The sequence below is a fragment of the Salvia hispanica genome, chromosome 6, assembly GCF_023119035.1.
Source record: "Salvia hispanica cultivar TCC Black 2014 chromosome 6, UniMelb_Shisp_WGS_1.0, whole genome shotgun sequence".
NCBI classification, from domain to species: domain Eukaryota; kingdom Viridiplantae; phylum Streptophyta; class Magnoliopsida; order Lamiales; family Lamiaceae; genus Salvia; species Salvia hispanica.
In genome coordinates, this window is record NC_062970.1 from 37,023,759 (window position 1) to 37,043,430 (window position 19,672).

Here is a 19,672-nt window from a genome sequence, read left to right on the forward strand (position 1 = left end):
AATCAACATATATCAATCACAGTCAAAACTGAAATTGAAAATTTGACATAATACGAAGTAGCTACTCGTAAGCTTCTTTTGGACATATTTTTTGTTTGAGACGTATGTTGAAATTTGAACATATAATTATGCGAATCAACTTAAATGCTTGGAATTGTACAAAGATTTCAATACCTCACATTTTATTCACACAGCAAATGAAGACAAAGGAAGGTTAAATTTCGAATCTAACTAAATGTAAAACCGTAATCAATAGTAGGATGGCAAGTTGGAGAGAGTGAGTTACAACCTTCTCCTCTCCAAGACGAGTGACTGCGCCACACAGGCGTTCGTGTATGCCGCTCTAGTTGTCTAAAGCTACAAGGCAATCGATATAACCATCTTCGTCGTCTCATGTAAGTAGTTTCTACACAAGTGTTTTTGACTATGTTATATGATGCAAAGTGCATACCATGGATGAAAAACTTCAATGAAATCTCCTCATAAGAGAATATCAGACTTACATGTTACAGCTTGATGAAGATGGTCTACCTCATCACCTCATAAGCAGACGGGACATCGTGCAACGGGTGCCCCTTGAGATTTCTTTCGATAATCCTCCTCGCGAGAGAGACCTGCTTACCAACAGCGAAAATAAAGGCTTTTCCCGCACCTCCAGCACCACGGGCTGTTCGTCCCACACGGCGCACATATTCACTTGGATCCCGGGGAAAATCAAAGAGTACTACATGATCAACCCCAGCAAAGTCGATTCCTCGAGATGCTCTGGAAGACAGAATGAGTCAGTCACTTCTTCTAGTATTCTCATCAATCAAAGCCACAAGTTAAAAAAAGTTTCAACCTATCTGTGCAAACCAAGAACAAGGACATATTCTTCGATGGGGTGTGACGAAATTCCTCTATATTTGCAAGTCTTGTTTCTTGGTCTAAAGCAGCGTGAAAGGGTAAGACCTTCACATGTATTTCTTTACGATCAAAACGTTTCAATGCATTTTCAACTTTTCTACATGTCTCGATCTGCATATCGCATAAGAAACAACTTTTTCAGACCACAATAAAGAAAGAAAGAAAGTACACTATTGGATGTTGCTATTGCCAATGAGATCTTGAATCTACCTTGTTGCAGAACACAATTGTCTTTGTCACTGGACTTTCTCCCACAAGTTGAAGAAGAGCATTTTTCTTGTTGAGAAAAGCTGTATCAGGATTTTTTTCAGCTCTTTCATCTCCGCTGCAATCTACGAGGAACTGAACACAAAAATTTAATCAGAGTAGTTCAAAAACAGGTGAAAGTTCGAGTAATGTAGCAGATTACATCTTAGGACTTTGAGTTCTAATGCTGATTTACAACATATAAACATGAAGGTAAAAAAACAAAATATTTTGGTACCTCCTCCAGTCTGGAGCTGGTGCGATGCACACCAGGACCCATTATAACCTCGCAATCAGGGAAAACCTCAACCAGTTTGTTGTATATTTCCACAGGTAAGGTGGCAGTTACAAATAGATATTGGGCAGTGACAGGTGCCAAGTCGACCAAAGTTTGTAATGCAAGCTCAAAATCTTCATCATTGTAGAGTATATCTACCTCATCTAATATGGCACTGGAGAACCCAAAAAAGATGAATTCAAATTTCCCATAAAACTCACTCAACTCAAATTCCAGTTATAAATTATTTTTAGAGGTATTGCGCAATCAGTAGAAGAGTCAAACCTTTTAATATCAGACAATTGCAGGTGGCCCTCGTTTACTAGAAACGTGAAGCGTCCAGGAGTAGCAATCATAACATCTATTCCCTGTTTAAGACTCTCCAGTTGAGTTTTCTGCCGAAAACCACCAGTGGCAACCATAGATCGGAAAGGGACACCAACTTTTGAGAGTGAACGACAAACATTCAAAACCTAAAAATGTATCCTTGATGTGAAAAAATCACCAATAGAGCAGGATAAATCTTCTAATATTATCAATATTGTCATACCTGAGAAGCCAATTCAGCAGTAGGGACCAGTATTACAACTCGGGGATTTTGCGACGTTGATTTGCTAAGTCCTTCAATTTCTTCTTGTCTAAGTCGCTGCACTAGTGGTATCAGATATGACAAAGTTTTACCAGATCCACTCTGATCAGATATTATACAACTCTTCCCACCTATGACCGAATCAAATGCCATTGCCTGCAGTACCGTTATCTTAAATTGTAAAGACATTTTAAAATTCAAATGAATGCAGAACACAATATTAAACATCAACGTCAAACAGGAATTGAAACCGTATCATTTTGTTTGTGTGATACACTCTCTGCAACCATTTGTTACATTCCCTTACAGATCAAATGAAAGTTCAACGTCCAGAAGAGTGAGCCAATGACAGCAACTTGAAGCAGGTCTTTGATTAGTCATTGTTCCCCCTCAAGAACAAGAAAGATTCACAATGTTTGGACTTTAGGTCAAAAAAATGTTTAATTTTCTGGTCAGTACTCGGTAGTTAATAGGATAATCATATACACCGACCAGACTACAAGAACATGCAAGTAGAAGTACAAGGATGAGCAATAAAAGAAGAAAGGTAAATAAAACAAGTAGATGTATGGAAAACTCGAATCGATATCATGAGAAGACGGTCATTAATCAAAGACGAGAATAAAATCAAACTACAACATAAAGCACCAACAGGTCAAGCACATTTAATATCTTGAGGACGAGGTATCACAAATACGAAACAAAATTCCCATCTCGGAATTGAAGAAGGTGAAGCTCAATCAGATCTTAAACTCCAAAGTATTCGAGACTGAAAGTTATAATTAGCAGACCTGGATATGTGAAGGGCGAACATACTGCATCTTCCTCAAAGACTCAACAATGATGTCACTACATCCCAACTCAGTAAACGACTTTCTACTAAAAAAGTCATTACTGGCCTTAAATTTCAACTCTTTCTTTGAGAGATCATCTGGTCTATATCTTCTATAGCTGTCAGCTGCTTCTACACCACCCCATCTTTTTGGGGCCAAAACAGGAAAACCCGATGAAGAAGCACCTCGTCCAATGGATTTGACACTAGAGCTGGATGCTTCTGAAGTATCTTCCTCATCACTCATAGACTCCCGTTGTTCCTTTAGATCAGGATCATTATATAACTCGTCGTGGTTAGGGTATTCAGAGCTTTTTTCTCTCTGATCATCTCCTTGTATCTTTTTCCTATAGCTTTCTTTGACTAGATCTTTTACTCTCTGCACTTTTAGTCTCCCAAAACTTCTGCTCATGCCTCCAACGCCAGCTGCACAGCCAAATTACAAATGCAAGTAACAACCAAAGTTTAACACTTGGAAAAACACAGTAAGCACATTGGACGAACATATAAAGTGTAGAGGGTGCGGCTGAGCTTATAAGCTCCCAAAAAATAAGTTTATTAGCCACAACTTATATGGCTGGTTATTTACAATATATATCTTCTAGTTTCCTCTCTCTAACTCACAATTATCTCTTAAGATTATAAGCTACATCATCCAAACACTTAGTCAACTTACGAGCTTTTTTGACATTACATCTTGTAAGCTCTTGAACATCTTATAAGCTCTCTAAAATAAGCTGGCAAAATCCTCAAGTCATATGTGCTGCCTCATATAATGCAGGCTAATTTCATCCTTCCTGCTCAATAATATACATACATGTGTGTGTGAATTTCAAAATATCGTCAAACTTCAAATTTCAACCACCTGATTTCCATACATACATACATACATGTGTTTGTGTTTTAATCGGCTGGTTTTCGCAATAAAATGTAAAAACAGTCTCACAACAACCTGAAATACAATCAAATCCAGATTTCAAAGCAGATTTTCATCATAATTTAGTAAATTAACGGCAGTGAAAAAATGCTCAGCAGCGAGTAGAGTAGAAAGTAACCTTTTCTAGGGGATGTTTGTGGAGCGGCCTCGCAGACAAGCCGCAGACGCCGGCGACCGGAAAATATGGAGATTGAAGGATTGAAAACGGTGAAAGCTTCCAGCACATTCGGCATTGCAAAGAGAGATGAAGAGGATAATCCCTATTCTAATCGAAAATGCAGAATTGATGGATAAACATTAAATATTTTCTATTTCTACTCTAAATTAATATTATTACGCATTTCTTAAGTCTGTATAAATTTTATAATCTATAATTAGAACAGTAATTAGCTAGAAATTTACCTCAACTTCACATTAGTACATCTTTAAACTTTCTGAAATTGGAAAACTTATAAATCCTTGAAAAATAATATCACCTCAGTGAACTTCAAAAATGGTCTCTGAACTATAGGTTTATCTCGCTCATAGTCCTTGGACTTTAAAAATATCGTCAAGTAACCCCTAGACTAAGGGTTTATCTCGAAATTGGTCCTTTTAGCTTTTTTTGGTACGAAAATGCCCTTTCGGGAGGTTTTGAGGGTTTTGGGCAGTTTGGTCTTTTTACACTTTTAACATTTTATATCTGATATTATTTCAGTTATGTACTAAATTTGATATTATTTCAAAATTATTATTCTTCTTCCATTTTGTCATCCTTCACTTTATTTTTTTATTTCAATATTATATTTAATTTTATAAAATTAAATTTTAAATTTTAAATATCAATAAATTTTTTAATTAAACTATTAATTTCATGGACACTGTAAATATTGATTAAAACTATTAATTTTTGTTATTTAATATAATATTCAGCTGAATTGAAGAAGTACACAAAAATAATATTAATCATGATGGAAAAATAAGAGCTATTCTATTTAGCCTTCGTTCGGTTGTTATAATTGCTTGTGATTGAATATTATGAAGTTGACTAAAAATTTGATCCTACTAAAAATTTTATATAGGAGTATTTTTGTTGAAAATTACTGGTAAATTTTGATTGTTTTCAAATTAATAAACAAAAATTATATTAGTCTTACATTAGATGCATATTTATTTCAGAATAAATCGTGTTATATGATATATTTATGATTAAAGCTATTAAATATTGATTAAAACTAAGTCGTTGTCATATTGATTAAATATTATACACTTCCAAATATTGATTATGACTATTAATTTTTTTTATTTAATAAATTTTTGTTAATTAAAAAGTTTTACTGATATTTAAAAATTTAAATTTAAAATTTTATAAAATTAAATCTAATATTGAAATAAAGAAACAAAGTGAAGGATGACAAAAGAGAAGAAGAATGATAATTTTGAAATAATATCAAATTTAGTACAAATAATATCATATTTAAAATGTTAAAAGTGTAAAAAGACCAAATTGCCCAAACCCCCCAAAATCCCTCAAAAGGGCATTTTCGTACCAAAAAAAGTCAAAATGACCAATTTCGAGATAAACCCTTAGTCCAGGGACTACTAACGATATTTTTAAAGTCCAGGGACTATGGGCGAGATAAATCCATAGTCCATGAACTATTTTTGTAGTTCACTCTTTTTTTTATTCCAGTAGTAGTAGTATCTTTTAATAGAATTCAGTTTTTTGAAAATATACCAATATTAATATAAAATGCGCACAATGAAATCTAAAAATAAATATGAATCGAGAATATATGAGACACCACGTGGAAAATTGTAATAGGGACGTTGCTGATGTTGATTAAAAATTGTGGTAAATATGGTGTGCCTTGTTTAGCTTTAAGCCTTTAATACCCGTTCAATTAGTTATTTAATGAGTTTTGTTGAGCTTTGAAGAAAATAAAAGAATAAAAATGAGCTCCAAACCAACGGATCATAGCACATTGGTAGCACGGAGTTATAGTGACCTTGAGGTCACAGATTATTTTGAGTATTCTTGTACTCCATGCTCCATGGTAAAGATACTTTAAGAGAGTGCTTAGCCTTAGGCTATATAGCGATTATCACAGTTCAACTTGAGTAGAAAATTAATGCAAAAGCACAAGAGGGTTAGGCTATATTAGTGATCATCCTAGTAAAATCAGCCCATTTATAATTGGAAAGAGGTTGGGCTTCAATATTCAAGCATCTTCAAACATATCTTTAAAGTCTTGAAAAGCCAATTAACCCTATTCTGGCTGAGTGAGATAAACAACCACTCAGACAAGTGAGAATGGGCAGACTTGCCTTACTCAGCCGTTCGAGTGGGACTAGGTTGATTCTTAGATGCTCAACGTTTGCGGGCCCTAATCCCTAGAGAGATTGAATGAGTTGAGAATCCACCGAAATCAACGTTTGCTAGTCATATTTAATTTCATCGAAATTCTAAGTTGTGGGAAATTAACAACGAGGTTGAAGTTTAGAAATCTTTAATCACTTTATGTAAAATACCAAAATTTAGCCATAATTCATATTCATTCCTTTGTCCCTAAAAAATATGAACAAATTTCTTTTTAGTAGTATGTTCTTGAAAAGTATGAAAATTCTAATTTTGTAAAGCCTTTTCACCTATAAACTTTAATTACTTTTTCTTTCTATCTCTTTCTTACTTTACCAATTATGTATTATAACGTGTCAAACTAAATATTCATATTCTCTCTAGGAGGGGATGGATTAACTATAATGATTAATAATTCGTTACAAAAATGAAATTGTCATTGTTGAATAAACTTCGCTATTCAATTAATCTATAACAAATGAAAACAACATTGTTCAAGCAAGCATCTCTATTCATTTAATCTATATCACATGTCATGTCAAGATTATTAAATCATTTGACCTATATAGACCACAATCGTAATTATAGCATGTACATTATCTCAAAAGAATTGCATAATTCGAAAATGAAGATACATTCAAATCAAATGTCCTTATATGTAGAATAGGTGCACCAAAAAATAATAGGTACAAACGAGAAATGGTGGTAGGAATAAGTGATCCTTCTAATCGTTCCTCGTGTGTCTTCTATTATAGCAAAAATATTCATTTCACATGCTAAATTGTTGATATTGAACACTTTGATCTTCAATGATGTTGACGCATCATTGTTTTTATAGTATATTTAAGATAAATCAACTACTCCTACGTGAATCGTCTTATTAATTGATAATATCAATCGATACAAGAAAAAACCATAGAAGCAGTTGATGATAATCAATATATTTAAGTGTAATTATATATTTTTATAAGTCGCATCAGTGAATGTAGATACATATGGTCGTATTTATGCTTGGATATATGGCACATAAGTATTTGTTTTGAAATTACTTTAGACCTTTTCATTCAGTTTAATTAGAATTGCAATGAGATCACAGCTATTTGATAGATAATTATTGACAAATGTTGTGGCATGTTATGACTACTAGCCCATTAAATTTATAGAATTAGAGTTATGAATTTCTAATCCGATATAATTACAATTCGAGTAGGACTGACTTGAAATCTAATGAGCTAGCCAGATGAGTTGGACCTATGTGTACTATTGTCTATTCTGTCGTCTTATGTGATAGCTGATTTAACACTTCAATGATGACTTTTATATTATAAATAACAATAAAAACAATTAATCACTATAATATCTTTTGAAATTTGCCAAAATGTATACGCCGTCCTGCTGTAAGTAATTAATTTTCTTTCTTTTTCATTGGCTCACTATAAATTATTGATTTTCATTTTTAGCTACAAATAAAATATCTAATCTCTTTTACGTTATTATCTCTTTTACTCCATTCTCTTTTTATCTCTCGTACTCTATATTTCAATTAATTTAATAAATATCATTTTCTTCAAGTTTGTATCGAAAAAAATTTGGTCACTTATGACTTGGAAAAAAGGAGCATGTTTTATTTTGATTTTATAAATCATTAATTAAATGTTCAATGTCATGTCCCATCACAACCTATTCTTATTAGTATATGTCATGGTTTTTTACACCATTAGTATTTAATCAGGTTTGTATTCTATAAATATGATTAATCTCCACCATTATGCATTAGATCGATCACATATTAATTCTATCAGCCCGTTGACCTAGTCGAAAACCTAAATATTTAGTTTAAGTTTAAAATTTTTAATTTGATATATTGCAACCCAATTACTCCACGCCTGATCAATCCATAATCCGAATATAATAATCCAAAACCCATTAGACTGACTTGAATAACACCCTATGTGCAAGTATTCAACGTTCATAATATCAAAACAACATATTTTATCAAAGACACAAGAATCATCTTTTATAGAGTACAAAATAAAAGGTCACGGGACAAAATATTAACCCAAGAACGCAAAATATTCATTGTTGTCAAAAAATATTTTAAAAGGCTTAATAATTTTAATAATAAAAAAAATTTACCATTCCATATATAGCTTATATTTATCTCTGATGATATACTAAAACTTAAAATGGAGCCGACAATTAGTTCCAATAGTAGTTCAGAATCAATCTCTTTTTCTTTTGTTTTTGGACAAAAAATATCTGTTTTAAATTTTGTGAATAAAAAAGATATAATATAAAGAATATTTTTTAAACTTTGAGTTTCTTATTTGATATGGGGTATTTTTATACTGGTTTGAATTTAATATAAAGGTTTGAATTTAATATAAATGGTACTATCTCCGTCCACCAAAATTTGTCTCATTTTTCCATTTCTGTCCGTCCCCTAAAATTTATCTCATTTCACTTTTATCATATTTGGTAGTGGACCCCATATTCCACTAACTCATTTATACTCATATTTTATTATAAAATTAATATATAAAAGTAGGACTCACAATTCACTAATTTTTTTAACTCACTTTCTATTACATTTCTTGTCGGATCAAAATGGGACAAATTTTGGTGGACTGAGGCAGCAGGATGTTTATATAAACCGTCAAAGCATGTCATATGAAGTGTGGCCAGCACCTTAGTTTCCTTCAACAGAGCTCACTCAAACTTCTCTCTGTCGATCAATTTTCGAACTCCGTGAAGTGAGAAGAAAAGGCAGAACTCCTTTGGAATTTAGCGCAATTGAAAACAAGAAAAATCTAAAAAATCCTCGAAATTTGAAGCTCACCGTTTCCACCATCATTTTCTCATCAACTACTCCATTTTCATTTTCGAATCCCAAATGCATTTATATGCTAAATGCTAAATTCATTTCCATTTACCAGAACTGGGGCTTTCCCTGTTTCTTGTTTTCTATTCTAGCACTCAACAAACCCAAATGCCCCATTAATTTTTCATCGTTGAATTCATAAAAATCACATCTTGGAAATGTGGGTTGTGTGTCTCCATTGTTTCGGATTGAGAGATTAGTAGTAGTATTCTGCAATGGGGAGGCCGAGTTTTGCGGCGGCGCCGGCTGCGGCAGTGAGCGGTGGAGTGGAGAGGGAGGACTATTGGAGGAGCTTCGACAACTCTGTGAGTGCAGTGTCGTTTGGATTCGTTGCCACCGCTATTCTCATCTCCATGTTTCTTGTGATGGCTATTTTCGAGAGGTTTCTCCGCCCACCGTCGTCGGACGCTGCTGCCGCCGCCGGCCTTGACGGCGGTGTCGCAAATTTGAGAAAGATGGACTATCCTTCTCTAAAGGTGCAACCTTTTTCTCCCTTTCTTCATGCAAAAAAAAGATTTCTTGAAATTATTTGTGAATTTTGATCAAGTAATCAAGAATACTATATCCAGCAAACTACTATAAAAATGGTTTCTTTACAATCACTTGAATTTTTTGCAAGTTATTATCTACTCCCTCCGTCCCCCATTAGGAGTCATGATTTGACCGGACACGGGTTTTAAGAAATGTAAAGAAAAGTTGGTTGAAAAAGTTAGTGGAATGTGAGACCCACTTTTTTATATTGGTTTTATAATAAAATGTGAGTGAAGTGAGTTAGTGGAATGTGGGACCTACTACTATTTATGGTAAAAATGAAGTGTGACTCTTAATTGGGGACAGACCGAAATGGAAAAAAGTGACTCCTAATGGGGGATGGAAGGAGTAATTAAGTTGAACTAGTTAAAATATTGTTTCCTATATAGTATTTTCAATAAATAGTGATTTTTCTCAACTTGTTGTTTATTGTAGAATGGTAAAGCTAAAAAGATTTCACCTTTATATAAGGGATTCTGTTGTGAAGATCAAAACAAAAGTTAAGACAAGATTGTTATTCCAATTTACAATGGCCCTTCTTTATTCTCTACTTATATTAAAAAGCCATCTAAATCGCCTTCATGTTGGCTTGTCACATGATGTGCGAATGAAGTTATATCAAATTTTATTTACTAGTACTTTATTATACACATAGGTCTTTGGAGCTATGGAATTCAACTTTACAGCATAATTTTTAGAACTTTTGAGGTTAATTATCATCACACCCACTGCAATGATCCTAGCTTGAATAAAAACTCTCTTGGATGATGACAAATGATGGGTTTTATCTTAATGTGGGAGAACATGATTATCTCAAAAAACTTAAATTTCTACACACCTCTAGCTGTATATCGACTTTACTCGCTGCAATTGTAGCAGAATATTGTGATTTTCATAGTGAGCAAGCCAATTTTTTGAGAATGTCCCTTTTTGTTTTATGGTTTAACGTCATTGTGATCTTGGTGTAAAGATTTGATATTTATGCTTTGGTATTTGTTAAATTGTAAAGTGAAACTAGTATGAGACATTATAGCCCATACGGGACCCTTATTTGTTACTAGCATCTGATTTTGTCCAAGGAAAATTGGTACCTCAAACAATCATATCTTTAGTTTTCCTATAACTCTTTAAATCTTGATCACCACATTAATTCCTAACTTTTTTACATAAATAGAGCCTTGCACATAACATAGAAAGGGGGATCAATTAGGTTTAGCAAACATGGGAAGTGAGAACCCGACAAGGAGAAGGGAGAGATTTGGGCTCATGAATTACTTCATTTGTTGTCTCCTACTTGTTGAACGAGTTGGGAATGATGCAAAACGTTATGGGCCCCTTCTTGTTGGAGGCGCTTGAATGCTCGTTTCATTGCTTTTTCAAGCATTGAGTCCTTGTTCGTGCGAGTTCTCTGTTCTTAGGAACAAGGTTCTTCGTTCTGTTGATTGAAAGGAAATTACCTCTCTAGACTCTAGTTCCGCTTGTAGTTTTTTTTCATTATATATATGTAACATTTGTCATTGTAAGTTGAATGTGGTTACATTCTTACCTAGAACCCTACTTGTTTGAATGATGAATTTGAATCTGCAGATGAGTGTATACGCAAAAGAAATTTCAGTGTTGATGCCAGGTGAAAGGATGCCTACTTTCATTGCTCAACCGGCGCCTGCACCATGCCCTCCCGAATGTGTCTCCCGGCCCACCTATACGTCATCCTAGGATATTTTTAAGTGAAGAATGTGTTCTTTTTGAGGTGCTATTTAGATGCAAAAAGACTATGCCATGGGTTGTGGAAGTTCTTGTTTATTGTAGTACGTATATATATAGCTCTTATCTCAAGTTGAAATCATCCTTAGAATGCTTATCTAATTATCTTAGTGTTTTGATATATTAGTTGTACTCGAACAACGGAACAAGTGCATGAGATCCTTTATTCTTCTTTCGTGTTTGAAAATTGAAATTATAAAGTCGAACAATGTCTAGAGTCAATTGAAATCATTAAAATACGAGGATTGAATGAGAATACACTGTTATTGCCGTGATACATGGGTTCTTAAATCCGACATGTAGATGTAGTTATGAATCTTAGTATGATGTTTGATTTGGTCCTATATTAAACACTTGTATAGTACTCCCTCTGTCCTAAGATAAGTTATGGACATATTCATTATTAGGATGTCTCACTATAAGTAAGTCATTTTCTTTTCTAGCAAAAAATCATCCCTCCTACTTTATTCGACACCTACTTTATTTTCTCTTTACTTCTCTGCTTTTCTCTCTCTCATACTTTACTCTCTCCATGCCCAAAAGAAAACTTTCACTTATCTTGGGACGGAGGGAGTGAGCGTAAAATTTAAACATTGTTTATATGAAAAATAAGTAGCATCCAATGCTTTTGTCTAATACAATAAATCACAAATTTCAATAGAGAAGATAACGTCTCAGTAGTTCTATTATAATAAGTCAATAGTGTATTTTCTTTTTGGTCAATAGTTCTTGTCTTTTAACCATTTGTTTGGTCCAAAAGAGGCCCACAACCGGTTGGGCTTGGATATCCTTTTTTCTAATTTTACGTAGGATAATTCATAAATACATTACACACTTTCCCCATTTTCTAATTCATAATACATTTTTTAAAACCTTGTTATAAAAAATAACCATCTGTTGTTTACCGTATTTATTTTATTTTATTTTCTTTACTACACTCGATTTAGTTCACCTTATTCATTATGGTATTAACTAGATTTTTGTGAAAATTATAAAACTAAAATGTTAATAGCAACTTTTAATGTATTAGAATCGTACAAAATACATAACACAAAACGAACAATGCTAAGCATATATTAAACGAACGTAATGCTCACATATGGTATATAGAATTATCATTCTTCTAACAAATTTTATGCATAAAAATGATTAATAGAAAAACTCCCTCATAAAAATATAAAGCATTCTAACGAAACAAAAGGATTTTCAAGCGTCTCAGCTTCCCCTGCCGCCGGACTCTTCCGATCACACTCCTTCCGGGGCGGCGCCACCTCCTCTCCTCTCACCCGCCTCATCAAAGCCACCTGACCCCTCTTCTCCGGCTGGGGTACCGCCACTGATCTCCTGGCAGCCGCCCTCCCCTCGCCGTTCGCCCTCTGTTTCCTCAGTGGCGGCCGCTGATCAACGATGGCTGCACTCCGCTTTATAGCCGCCACGGTCGACAAACTCTTGCCACACTCCGTGTTCTCGCAACCATCTTTTCCGGCGATCCTAGGCGGCTTCCGGACCTCTGTCTTCCATTCTTGCAACATTGGTTTGAACTTCTCGGGTCGGGGTTTAGGAGCAACGGTAGCCTCTAACAATACCTCTTTAACAGTTTCTACTTGGAGAATTCTGTGGGGAGACACAGGCGGCTGAGGCTCTCCATTGATGGACCGGCGGTTGTCCATCTCTTGATTATGGTTTCCGGCGCTGAGACAGCAGCCCATTTCGGTCTAGAGAGGGAAAGCTACAAGAAAAAGCAGCCAAACTTGGACTGAGGAGAGAGAGAGGTAGTGAGTGGGAGCAATGGTGATGACTGGTGGTGACAGAGAGATAGAGACTGGTGGTGTTCTCGCGTGTGCATATGTTCTATTGTAATATTAAGCACTTTTAACTTTTTTGATGAATTTGCATGTTCATATGTAGCCCACATCCCTCAATCATTTAAAACGCATTATTTCATATACATGGTGTTTTAACATGGCTACAATAATTTGGGTGTTATCTTGTAATGATAACATAAATGTAATTCTACCAATAATAGATTCACTGATTTATTTCTTCATATATACAAACAACTTAAAGTTTTATTTCCCTGCCCTGCTCACAAAATAAATACTAGTAGTACTATACTACAACTGGGGATTAGAACGACTCTATTTTACACCACATTTTTAACTAGACTTCGCTTTCCATCTTGATGCAAATAAAGATTATTTCATTTAAATGCTCAAAAGTCAAAGATGTCATATTTTTAAAATCTTCATATCCAGATAAAAAAAACACTGCAGTTTATCCCAGAAAGAATATATCATCCGGTAAAGTAAATGGGGTGTTGCGTATATGCTAATTTTCATACTATAAAAAAAGGATGGATATACAATCGACCAAACGAAAAGATAGCAGAACCTCATGCACCTAACCTTGTTCCAGGATTAGAGGAAGCGTCAAGGCCCTTAAGATCTTTCCCGAAACAGTAAAAACTTATCAAGTCTTGAAACTGAGGCGTGAGTCTGGTCAAGAACAATCATCAGAGATGTCCCAGCAGCATTAGGAAGAAGCTGCTCGATCAGATTCTATCATGGATTTGATGTAGAATTCTCCGGCCTTGTATGAGGACCTAACCATGGGGCCAGATGCCACGTATCGGAATCCCTGCCACAGCCAACAAACATCAACGTATTGTCACAACGTAGTAGTATCACATTGTCTTTAGAGGCTAGAGCTTCAATCAAATATCAACTAATTCTTCATCTAGGATGATTTCGAGTTCTTGTAAATTTTTTCCCATTGCTAGCCTAATGCAGGACGAGGGTTATATAACCAATTTGTTTTGAGTACGTGAATAGCGTTGAGCATTGGCATTCAAATAAACGGCTGCCTAGGACAAGGGATTGAAGGAATCACAACTTAAAAGGGTGAGAATTAACAATAAGGTCAAGTATGAGTACTTCTCTGTCCTAATGAACACAATTCGATCACAAACAAATATAAGGTGGATGTTAATCAAATACATGAACTCAAAGATAGCAATTTGAAGCAGCATGTTAGCATTCATGTCATCATAAGAAAACAAACCAATTTGGGTCAAAAATAGAGATGAGCAACAAACCATTTCCATGCCCAGGAGTCGATACTTCTCAAAAGCATCAGGTGTTATGTACTCCGATACTGGCATGTGCCGCTTCGATGGTCTCATGTACTGACCAAATGTCATGACATCGACGCCAGCTGCCCTCACTTTCTCCATGGTTGTCAATACTTGGTTGGGTGTTTCTCCGCACCCTAACATTACAGAAGTTTTTGTGAGAGTACCCGGTGGAGCATACTGTTTTGCCTTCACCAGAACATCGAGAGATTGCTTAAAGTTCGCACGGTGATCACGAACTGCACTCTGGATCTCCTCCACAGTTTCAATGTTGTGAGCAAATACATCCAATCCTGATGTGGCGACTTTCTCTACACAGCCTGTGTCTCCCCGGAAATCAGGAACTGCAGTTTGAGAGCAATGTGATCAACAAAAACAGTCCAATTTTATAACTGTCACAAATCACTGTGGTAACTGAGGTTTTTGTTTCAACAAAATTTATTCAACTGCATCAAACTCTGTATGAAAATCTATTACCCAAGGCTTCTATAAGCATTGATGGCTTCAGAATCTTCAACTTTTGCACTGTCTCTGCAAAATGGCCACTTCCTTGATCAGGCAAATCATCCCGGTCAACACTAGTAATCACCACATATTCCAAACCCCACGAAGCTATTGCCTCGGCCACATTTTGGGGTTCATTAGGGTCAGGAGGAGGCGGAGTGCGCGATGTCTTTACATTGCAAAACCTGAAAGTATGAACAAACAACACTCAAATTCTTTTCAAATTGCAACCACGCACTACAAAAGCTCTAAGTCATTATTTCCATATTGATATCTGTAAAATGAAACTAACATTGTTCCACTAAATTTAGTTAAGATCACATGATCTTATATTTTTGTTCAGTGACATTGATTCCCAAAAGCCAACACGCTGAACAAACTACCTATAAGAGATTCTAGACAGCTAATGGTCCATGATTGGACAGATTCCCATCTATCTTGATTTGAATTCATTGATTTGTTCAAAATGTTTGTCTCTTTTCCTAGAGTGCTTACACAGAAAGCTAAAACCCTATTCATACACAATGTTTGTCATAAACCTAATCCCAATTTACAAGCTCGGAGCATTCATCCAGAGCACAAAAGCAAAACTCAGTGCAATCAACACCAAATCAATCATTGCCCCCATAAAAATCAATGTACAAATTGCAATAAGAAACCAAAAACAAAATCAAATTGATTCATCACCTGCATCCACGAGTACAAGTATCGCCGAGAATCATAATCGTGGCAGTAGCCGTCCCCGTTTCGCCCCCAGACCAGCATTCGCCCAAATTAGGGCACTTGGCCTCCTCACAAACAGTGTGCAATTTCAATTCCCTCAACTTCTTCTTAATGTGCGTGTACTTGTCACCGCCGGGAATCGATTCCTTCATCCATTTAGGCTTTGGCAACGGCTTCTTCTTCGTGCCTACCTCAACCGAGTAGCTGTTGTCGGATTGAAGCTTGATGAAGTCGCCCAGAGATGGCGATTCGTCATCGAGCCTGCGGCGCAGGCCATCGAGGGTGTGTGGGTATTTTTGGAAATCGGATTGCGGCGGAGATGGCGGAGCCGCAATCGTAGACAGAAATTGGGTGAATCGAGAGAGCGCGAAGTTGGTGGATTTGGATTTGAGGGCTCGATTTGCGATCGAATTCATTTTGTTCCACCTCTCTCTCTTCCCTGTTGGCTGGTTGAATGTGGAAAGATAGCTTATGTTTTTAATTTTAAATTTCATTTAGTATTTGGGTACGTTCCGTGTAAACCACAATAGCATCTCCAATGGCTTTAGGCTAGCCACTCTCTTTCCCTGTAACCCTGTAACGTTATCAACACTAAAATTTTACCTACCACATCATTATTTTATTCAAATAGACTAGCCGCAATAAAAATAATTAAAAAACAACTACATTTACGGAATTAAATTTACAATAAATTACGGAATTAAATTTACTATACTAGAAATCACGTTTCGAGTGATTGAATACTGTAAAACTCTTATTTTATTTTCCAATGAATAAAACAGATTATTTTTGTCATAATGTTGTTATGTTTTACATTTAATGGATGTTAATGCATGTTTAAATGTATAAGTTAACTTAACAAAGTCTAAGTCTTTGTTTCAGTAGACCGGTTGTGGGCGTCGTCCACTTTAAGGTAATACGGTCAGTTCTAAACAAAGAAAAATATGAATTTCACAACCTAGATGGAATTAGACTACCCATCGAGAAAGGTTGCAATGTCAGTCCGCATATTTCTAAGCCTTACTGAAATAAGATGACATTGGTGTGGTATAGCACTGAACGGATCTAACAGCAAGACTTGCCTTAGGCTATCTACTGAAAGGCGAGGTCTTGATAAATATTTATTTCTTAATCAATGTAGGTTAGCATTGAGCATACGGTATTGATTATGCATTGCTTTGACTTATCAAATGGTGCGGGTTTTTCGTAACCCAATTATCCTGATATATTGGGCAGTGGTGATCGATATCTAGCGGTGCTAGGATTGCTATTATATTGAATCGTGCACGAGCTGAGTCTCGTTTGATAATGTCCTCAAGAGGAGCGCGAAACGAGGTTTTATTATTCGGAACCTAGCTAGTTGGAGTATGATTACTCTATGAATAATAAATAAGTGTTTCATGCTAAGTCCACTCTTGGAATTAATAAGAAGTTAATTAATTAAGTCAATAGCAGACATTAATTAATTAATGGACATATTAATCTTAAGCACGGGAAATGAAAGATAAACGGAAACCCGGATTACTTATAATTTCGGATTTGGATGGGGAGAGTTCAATATTACTTCTGTAGTGGCTGCTCGTAATATTCCAATTATAACTTATATTAAATTGTGGGTTCAATTTAATTAGTAAAAAGTAAATTGGATGAGCCCATATCCAAAACCTTCCATAGATCCCTGTCTGGGCCCAAAAGGAACTTAATATAAATAGGAGAATAAAGGAGACAGAAAAATAATAATTTCTCATTATTGTAATTTTCGAAAATTCCTCTCCCAAGCTGAGGAGATTTTCGAAATCTTCTCCTATTCCAAAAAGGATTTCTTCTGTCTTCTTTATTTAAGTCCTAGTATTCTAGTAAGATCAGCCCACACTGATATTGGAGTACAGTTCGGGAACCAGAGAGAAGATTTGTGGTTTAGTACTCAAAGCATCACGTGGAGAAGTAGCTAGCCATCTTCAATTCTTTGGAGAATTAATTAGGTATTTTTCTGCTCCGTAGAAAAGCATGTTTTAGGTTTTCAATATTCTTAAAGCATGATTAATTCAAGTTATGAGCATGATACATGTGATAATTACGCGAATAGATTTTGTCTAAATAATCTGCTAAATAGATCTGATTATTATGTGATTTACGGACATGGGGCGACGCGCCGGCGAGAATGGGCTCGCGCGCGCCGCCGGCCAAAATCCATCGCAACCCTAGGCGGCGCCCAAACAAGTTCGACAAACGCGTCGATTAAGTGGGAGCTTGGCAGGCGATCGACCGGCGATGCGCTGACGAGGAAGGTCTCGTGCGCAGCGCCGGAGAACCACCGCCGGTGCCGGTGCAACCAAGAAAACGCGCCGATCGAGAACGGATTGATGCGATCACGCGGCGACGTGAACACGAGCGTGGGCTCGTCCACGCCGCCGTCGAGACCGCGGTTCAGGTCCTCCTCGATAAGAATAATTTAATAGTTTCCTAATTATAATATATATCTAGAATCTATTATAAGATATGATATATATAAGAATACATTAAATAATATAATTGATATTCTTCCTAATCTTGAACTTGGAAATTATATGAATTTGATTTTTCATGTCTAATTAAGATTATAAATAATGTATTTTATTTTAGATATATCTTATAGTAAGACATGAATGAGAATTAAATTCTAGATTAATAGTTTCTATATTAAGATATTAAAGATTATAAAAGATTTAATTATCCAGTAAATTAAATACCAACAGAATTTAATTAGTCTTAATCTGCCTTAAGGCTAAAGGATAATTAATTAAAACCATAACCCAAATATCTAAGCGATAATTATGAACTAATAGTTTATATATGGTCTCCATCGGTTGGACTGCCAAATTTTGTGAAGCTGATTTTCTAATATTATCGCCACCTACAGAGTAGGGACAATAATCCTACGAAAACAGTAAGTTCATAAGGGCGGACTTCTCAAATAATAAATAGAATGAACTAGAAAGTGATTCCTAATATTATCGCCACCTACAGAGTAGGGACAATAATCCTCCATAAGAGGAAGCAATTGACGCGTCGGTGTTGTGACCAATAAAATTGTCAAAATTTTAATGCGTATTAACCTCCATAGGAGGATACAATTTATTAATTTTGCTGTTGTAAGATTTTGAAAAGTTTTATGGTTAATCTACTCAATTTCTTTACATAATATTATGACAAATAGTAAATTCTTCTGTTTGCGGTGCAATAAAATCCGTCAAGATGACTTTTAATCCTCTTTCTGCCATTCTCAAAGAAAACAAACTCGAGGGCCAAAACTACATAGAATGAAACAAAACTTGGATATCGTTCACACAGCCGAAGAGTACAAGTTTGTGCTCACTACTCCACGCCTACCTGTGCCGGCAGCTAATGCCGCGCAAGCATTGCGAGATGCGCATAGACGGTGGCATAATGCAAATGAGATGGCTAAGTGCTATATGTTGGCTTCTATGTCATCAGTATTCAAGCATCAGCATTCAGCCATGGAAATTGCCGCCGAGATCATGACAAATCTCGTAAATCTTTTTGGTACTCAGAATCGAACGGCTAAGTCTCAAGCCTTTCGGAGTATCATGGCGAAGTCTATGAAGGAAGGCTCGTCTGTGAGGCAACACGTCCTCGAGATGATGAGTCACCTCAACCAGATTGAGGTATTGGGAGGGACGATCGATCCCGAGTCCCAGGTTACTATAATCCTTCAGAGTCTTCCCCCTAGCTTCCAGCAATTCAAGCTCAACTTTGAGATTTACTCAGCTCGAATTATATTGCGTAGTCATTTAATCAGAGTTGCTGACTGAACTTCAGTTTCGGCGGAGGACCTTATGGTTCGTAGTTTAAAGTAGCTACGTTGAGTTTGGCGCCTAATTCCTGCCGCTCCCAAAAATTTAGAAGAGGAAAGAAAAAGCGCTACCGAACCCAGTGGCGAGTTAACAATGCTAAGGGAAAGAAGATGATCATATATGTTTTGATCCTGACTTAATGCAGGTGACAAGACGGCTA

The 19,672-nt window shown here is 35.8% G+C and overlaps 3 protein-coding genes across 7 annotated transcripts; 1 reads left to right on the top strand and 2 right to left on the bottom strand.

Annotated features, from left to right (window-relative positions):
* Nucleotides 1-107: 107 nt before the first annotated feature.
* Nucleotides 108-4,057, bottom strand: LOC125194022 (DEAD-box ATP-dependent RNA helicase 50). Of its 3 annotated transcripts, none has more exons than XM_048092013.1 (9): nt 3,906-4,057; nt 2,810-3,276; nt 1,980-2,174; nt 1,715-1,902; nt 1,391-1,604; nt 1,117-1,248; nt 842-1,017; nt 504-765; nt 108-406 (listed from the first exon to the last, which is right to left on the bottom strand). In XM_048092013.1, exons 1-8 carry the CDS (start codon nt 4,018-4,020, stop codon nt 528-530), a joined length of 1,725 nt encoding a protein of 574 aa, XP_047947970.1. In that variant the 5' UTR covers nt 4,021-4,057; the 3' UTR covers nt 108-406; nt 504-527. The 3 variants fall into 3 exon arrangements, with proteins under 3 accessions (XP_047947970.1, XP_047947972.1, XP_047947973.1); XM_048092015.1 differs by having other exon boundaries at nt 108-424; XM_048092016.1 differs by lacking the exon at nt 3,906-4,057 and adding an exon at nt 3,527-3,635.
* A 4,823-nt stretch (nt 4,058-8,880) lies between these two features.
* Nucleotides 8,881-11,473, top strand: LOC125196692. Its single transcript, XM_048095302.1, has 2 exons — nt 8,881-9,482; nt 11,125-11,473. The coding sequence occupies exons 1-2, from the start codon at nt 9,222-9,224 to the stop codon at nt 11,251-11,253; spliced, it is 390 nt and encodes a 129-aa protein (XP_047951259.1). The 5' UTR covers nt 8,881-9,221; the 3' UTR covers nt 11,254-11,473.
* An 881-nt stretch (nt 11,474-12,354) lies between these two features.
* Nucleotides 12,355-16,131, bottom strand: LOC125195843 (lipoyl synthase 2, mitochondrial-like). 3 transcript variants are annotated; one of them, XR_007171791.1, is made up of 5 exons: nt 15,623-16,131; nt 14,909-15,120; nt 14,396-14,775; nt 13,707-13,938; nt 12,355-13,030 (listed from the first exon to the last, which is right to left on the bottom strand). XR_007171791.1 is itself a non-coding variant. In XM_048094100.1 (4 exons), the coding sequence occupies exons 1-4, from the start codon at nt 16,072-16,074 to the stop codon at nt 13,834-13,836; spliced, it is 1,149 nt and encodes a 382-aa protein (XP_047950057.1). In that variant the 5' UTR covers nt 16,075-16,131; the 3' UTR covers nt 13,552-13,833. The 3 variants fall into 3 exon arrangements, 1 of the variants encoding a protein (XP_047950057.1); XR_007171790.1 differs by having other exon boundaries at nt 12,355-13,057; XM_048094100.1 differs by lacking the exon at nt 12,355-13,030 and having other exon boundaries at nt 13,552-13,938.
* Between the last annotated feature and the right edge of the window lie 3,541 nt (nt 16,132-19,672).

What these genes read in the sequence shown, in the direction of transcription:
- LOC125194022 (XM_048092013.1), bottom strand. Translation starts at nt 4,020, where the DNA reads ATGCCGAATGTGCTGGAAGCTTTCACCGTTTTCAATCCTTCAATCTCC. An exon ending in CTGCTGAATTGGCTTCTCAG is followed by an intron (nt 1,903 to 1,979) that starts GTATGACAATAT and finishes ATACATTTTTAG; the next exon opens with GTTTTGAATGTTTGTCGTTC. An exon ending in CAATTGTCTGATATTAAAAG is followed by an intron (nt 1,605 to 1,714) that starts GTTTGACTCTTC and finishes TGGGTTCTCCAG; the next exon opens with TGCCATATTAGATGAGGTAG.
- LOC125196692 (XM_048095302.1), top strand. Translation starts at nt 9,222, where the DNA reads ATGGGGAGGCCGAGTTTTGCGGCGGCGCCGGCTGCGGCAGTGAGCGGT. An exon ending in TGGACTATCCTTCTCTAAAG is followed by an intron (nt 9,483 to 11,124) that starts GTGCAACCTTTT and finishes TTGAATCTGCAG; the next exon opens with ATGAGTGTATACGCAAAAGA.
- LOC125195843 (XM_048094100.1), bottom strand. Translation starts at nt 16,074, where the DNA reads ATGAATTCGATCGCAAATCGAGCCCTCAAATCCAAATCCACCAACTTC. An exon ending in ACTTGTACTCGTGGATGCAG is followed by an intron (nt 15,121 to 15,622) that starts GTGATGAATCAA and finishes TCATACTTTCAG; the next exon opens with GTTTTGCAATGTAAAGACAT. An exon ending in AATGCTTATAGAAGCCTTGG is followed by an intron (nt 14,776 to 14,908) that starts GTAATAGATTTT and finishes CTCAAACTGCAG; the next exon opens with TTCCTGATTTCCGGGGAGAC.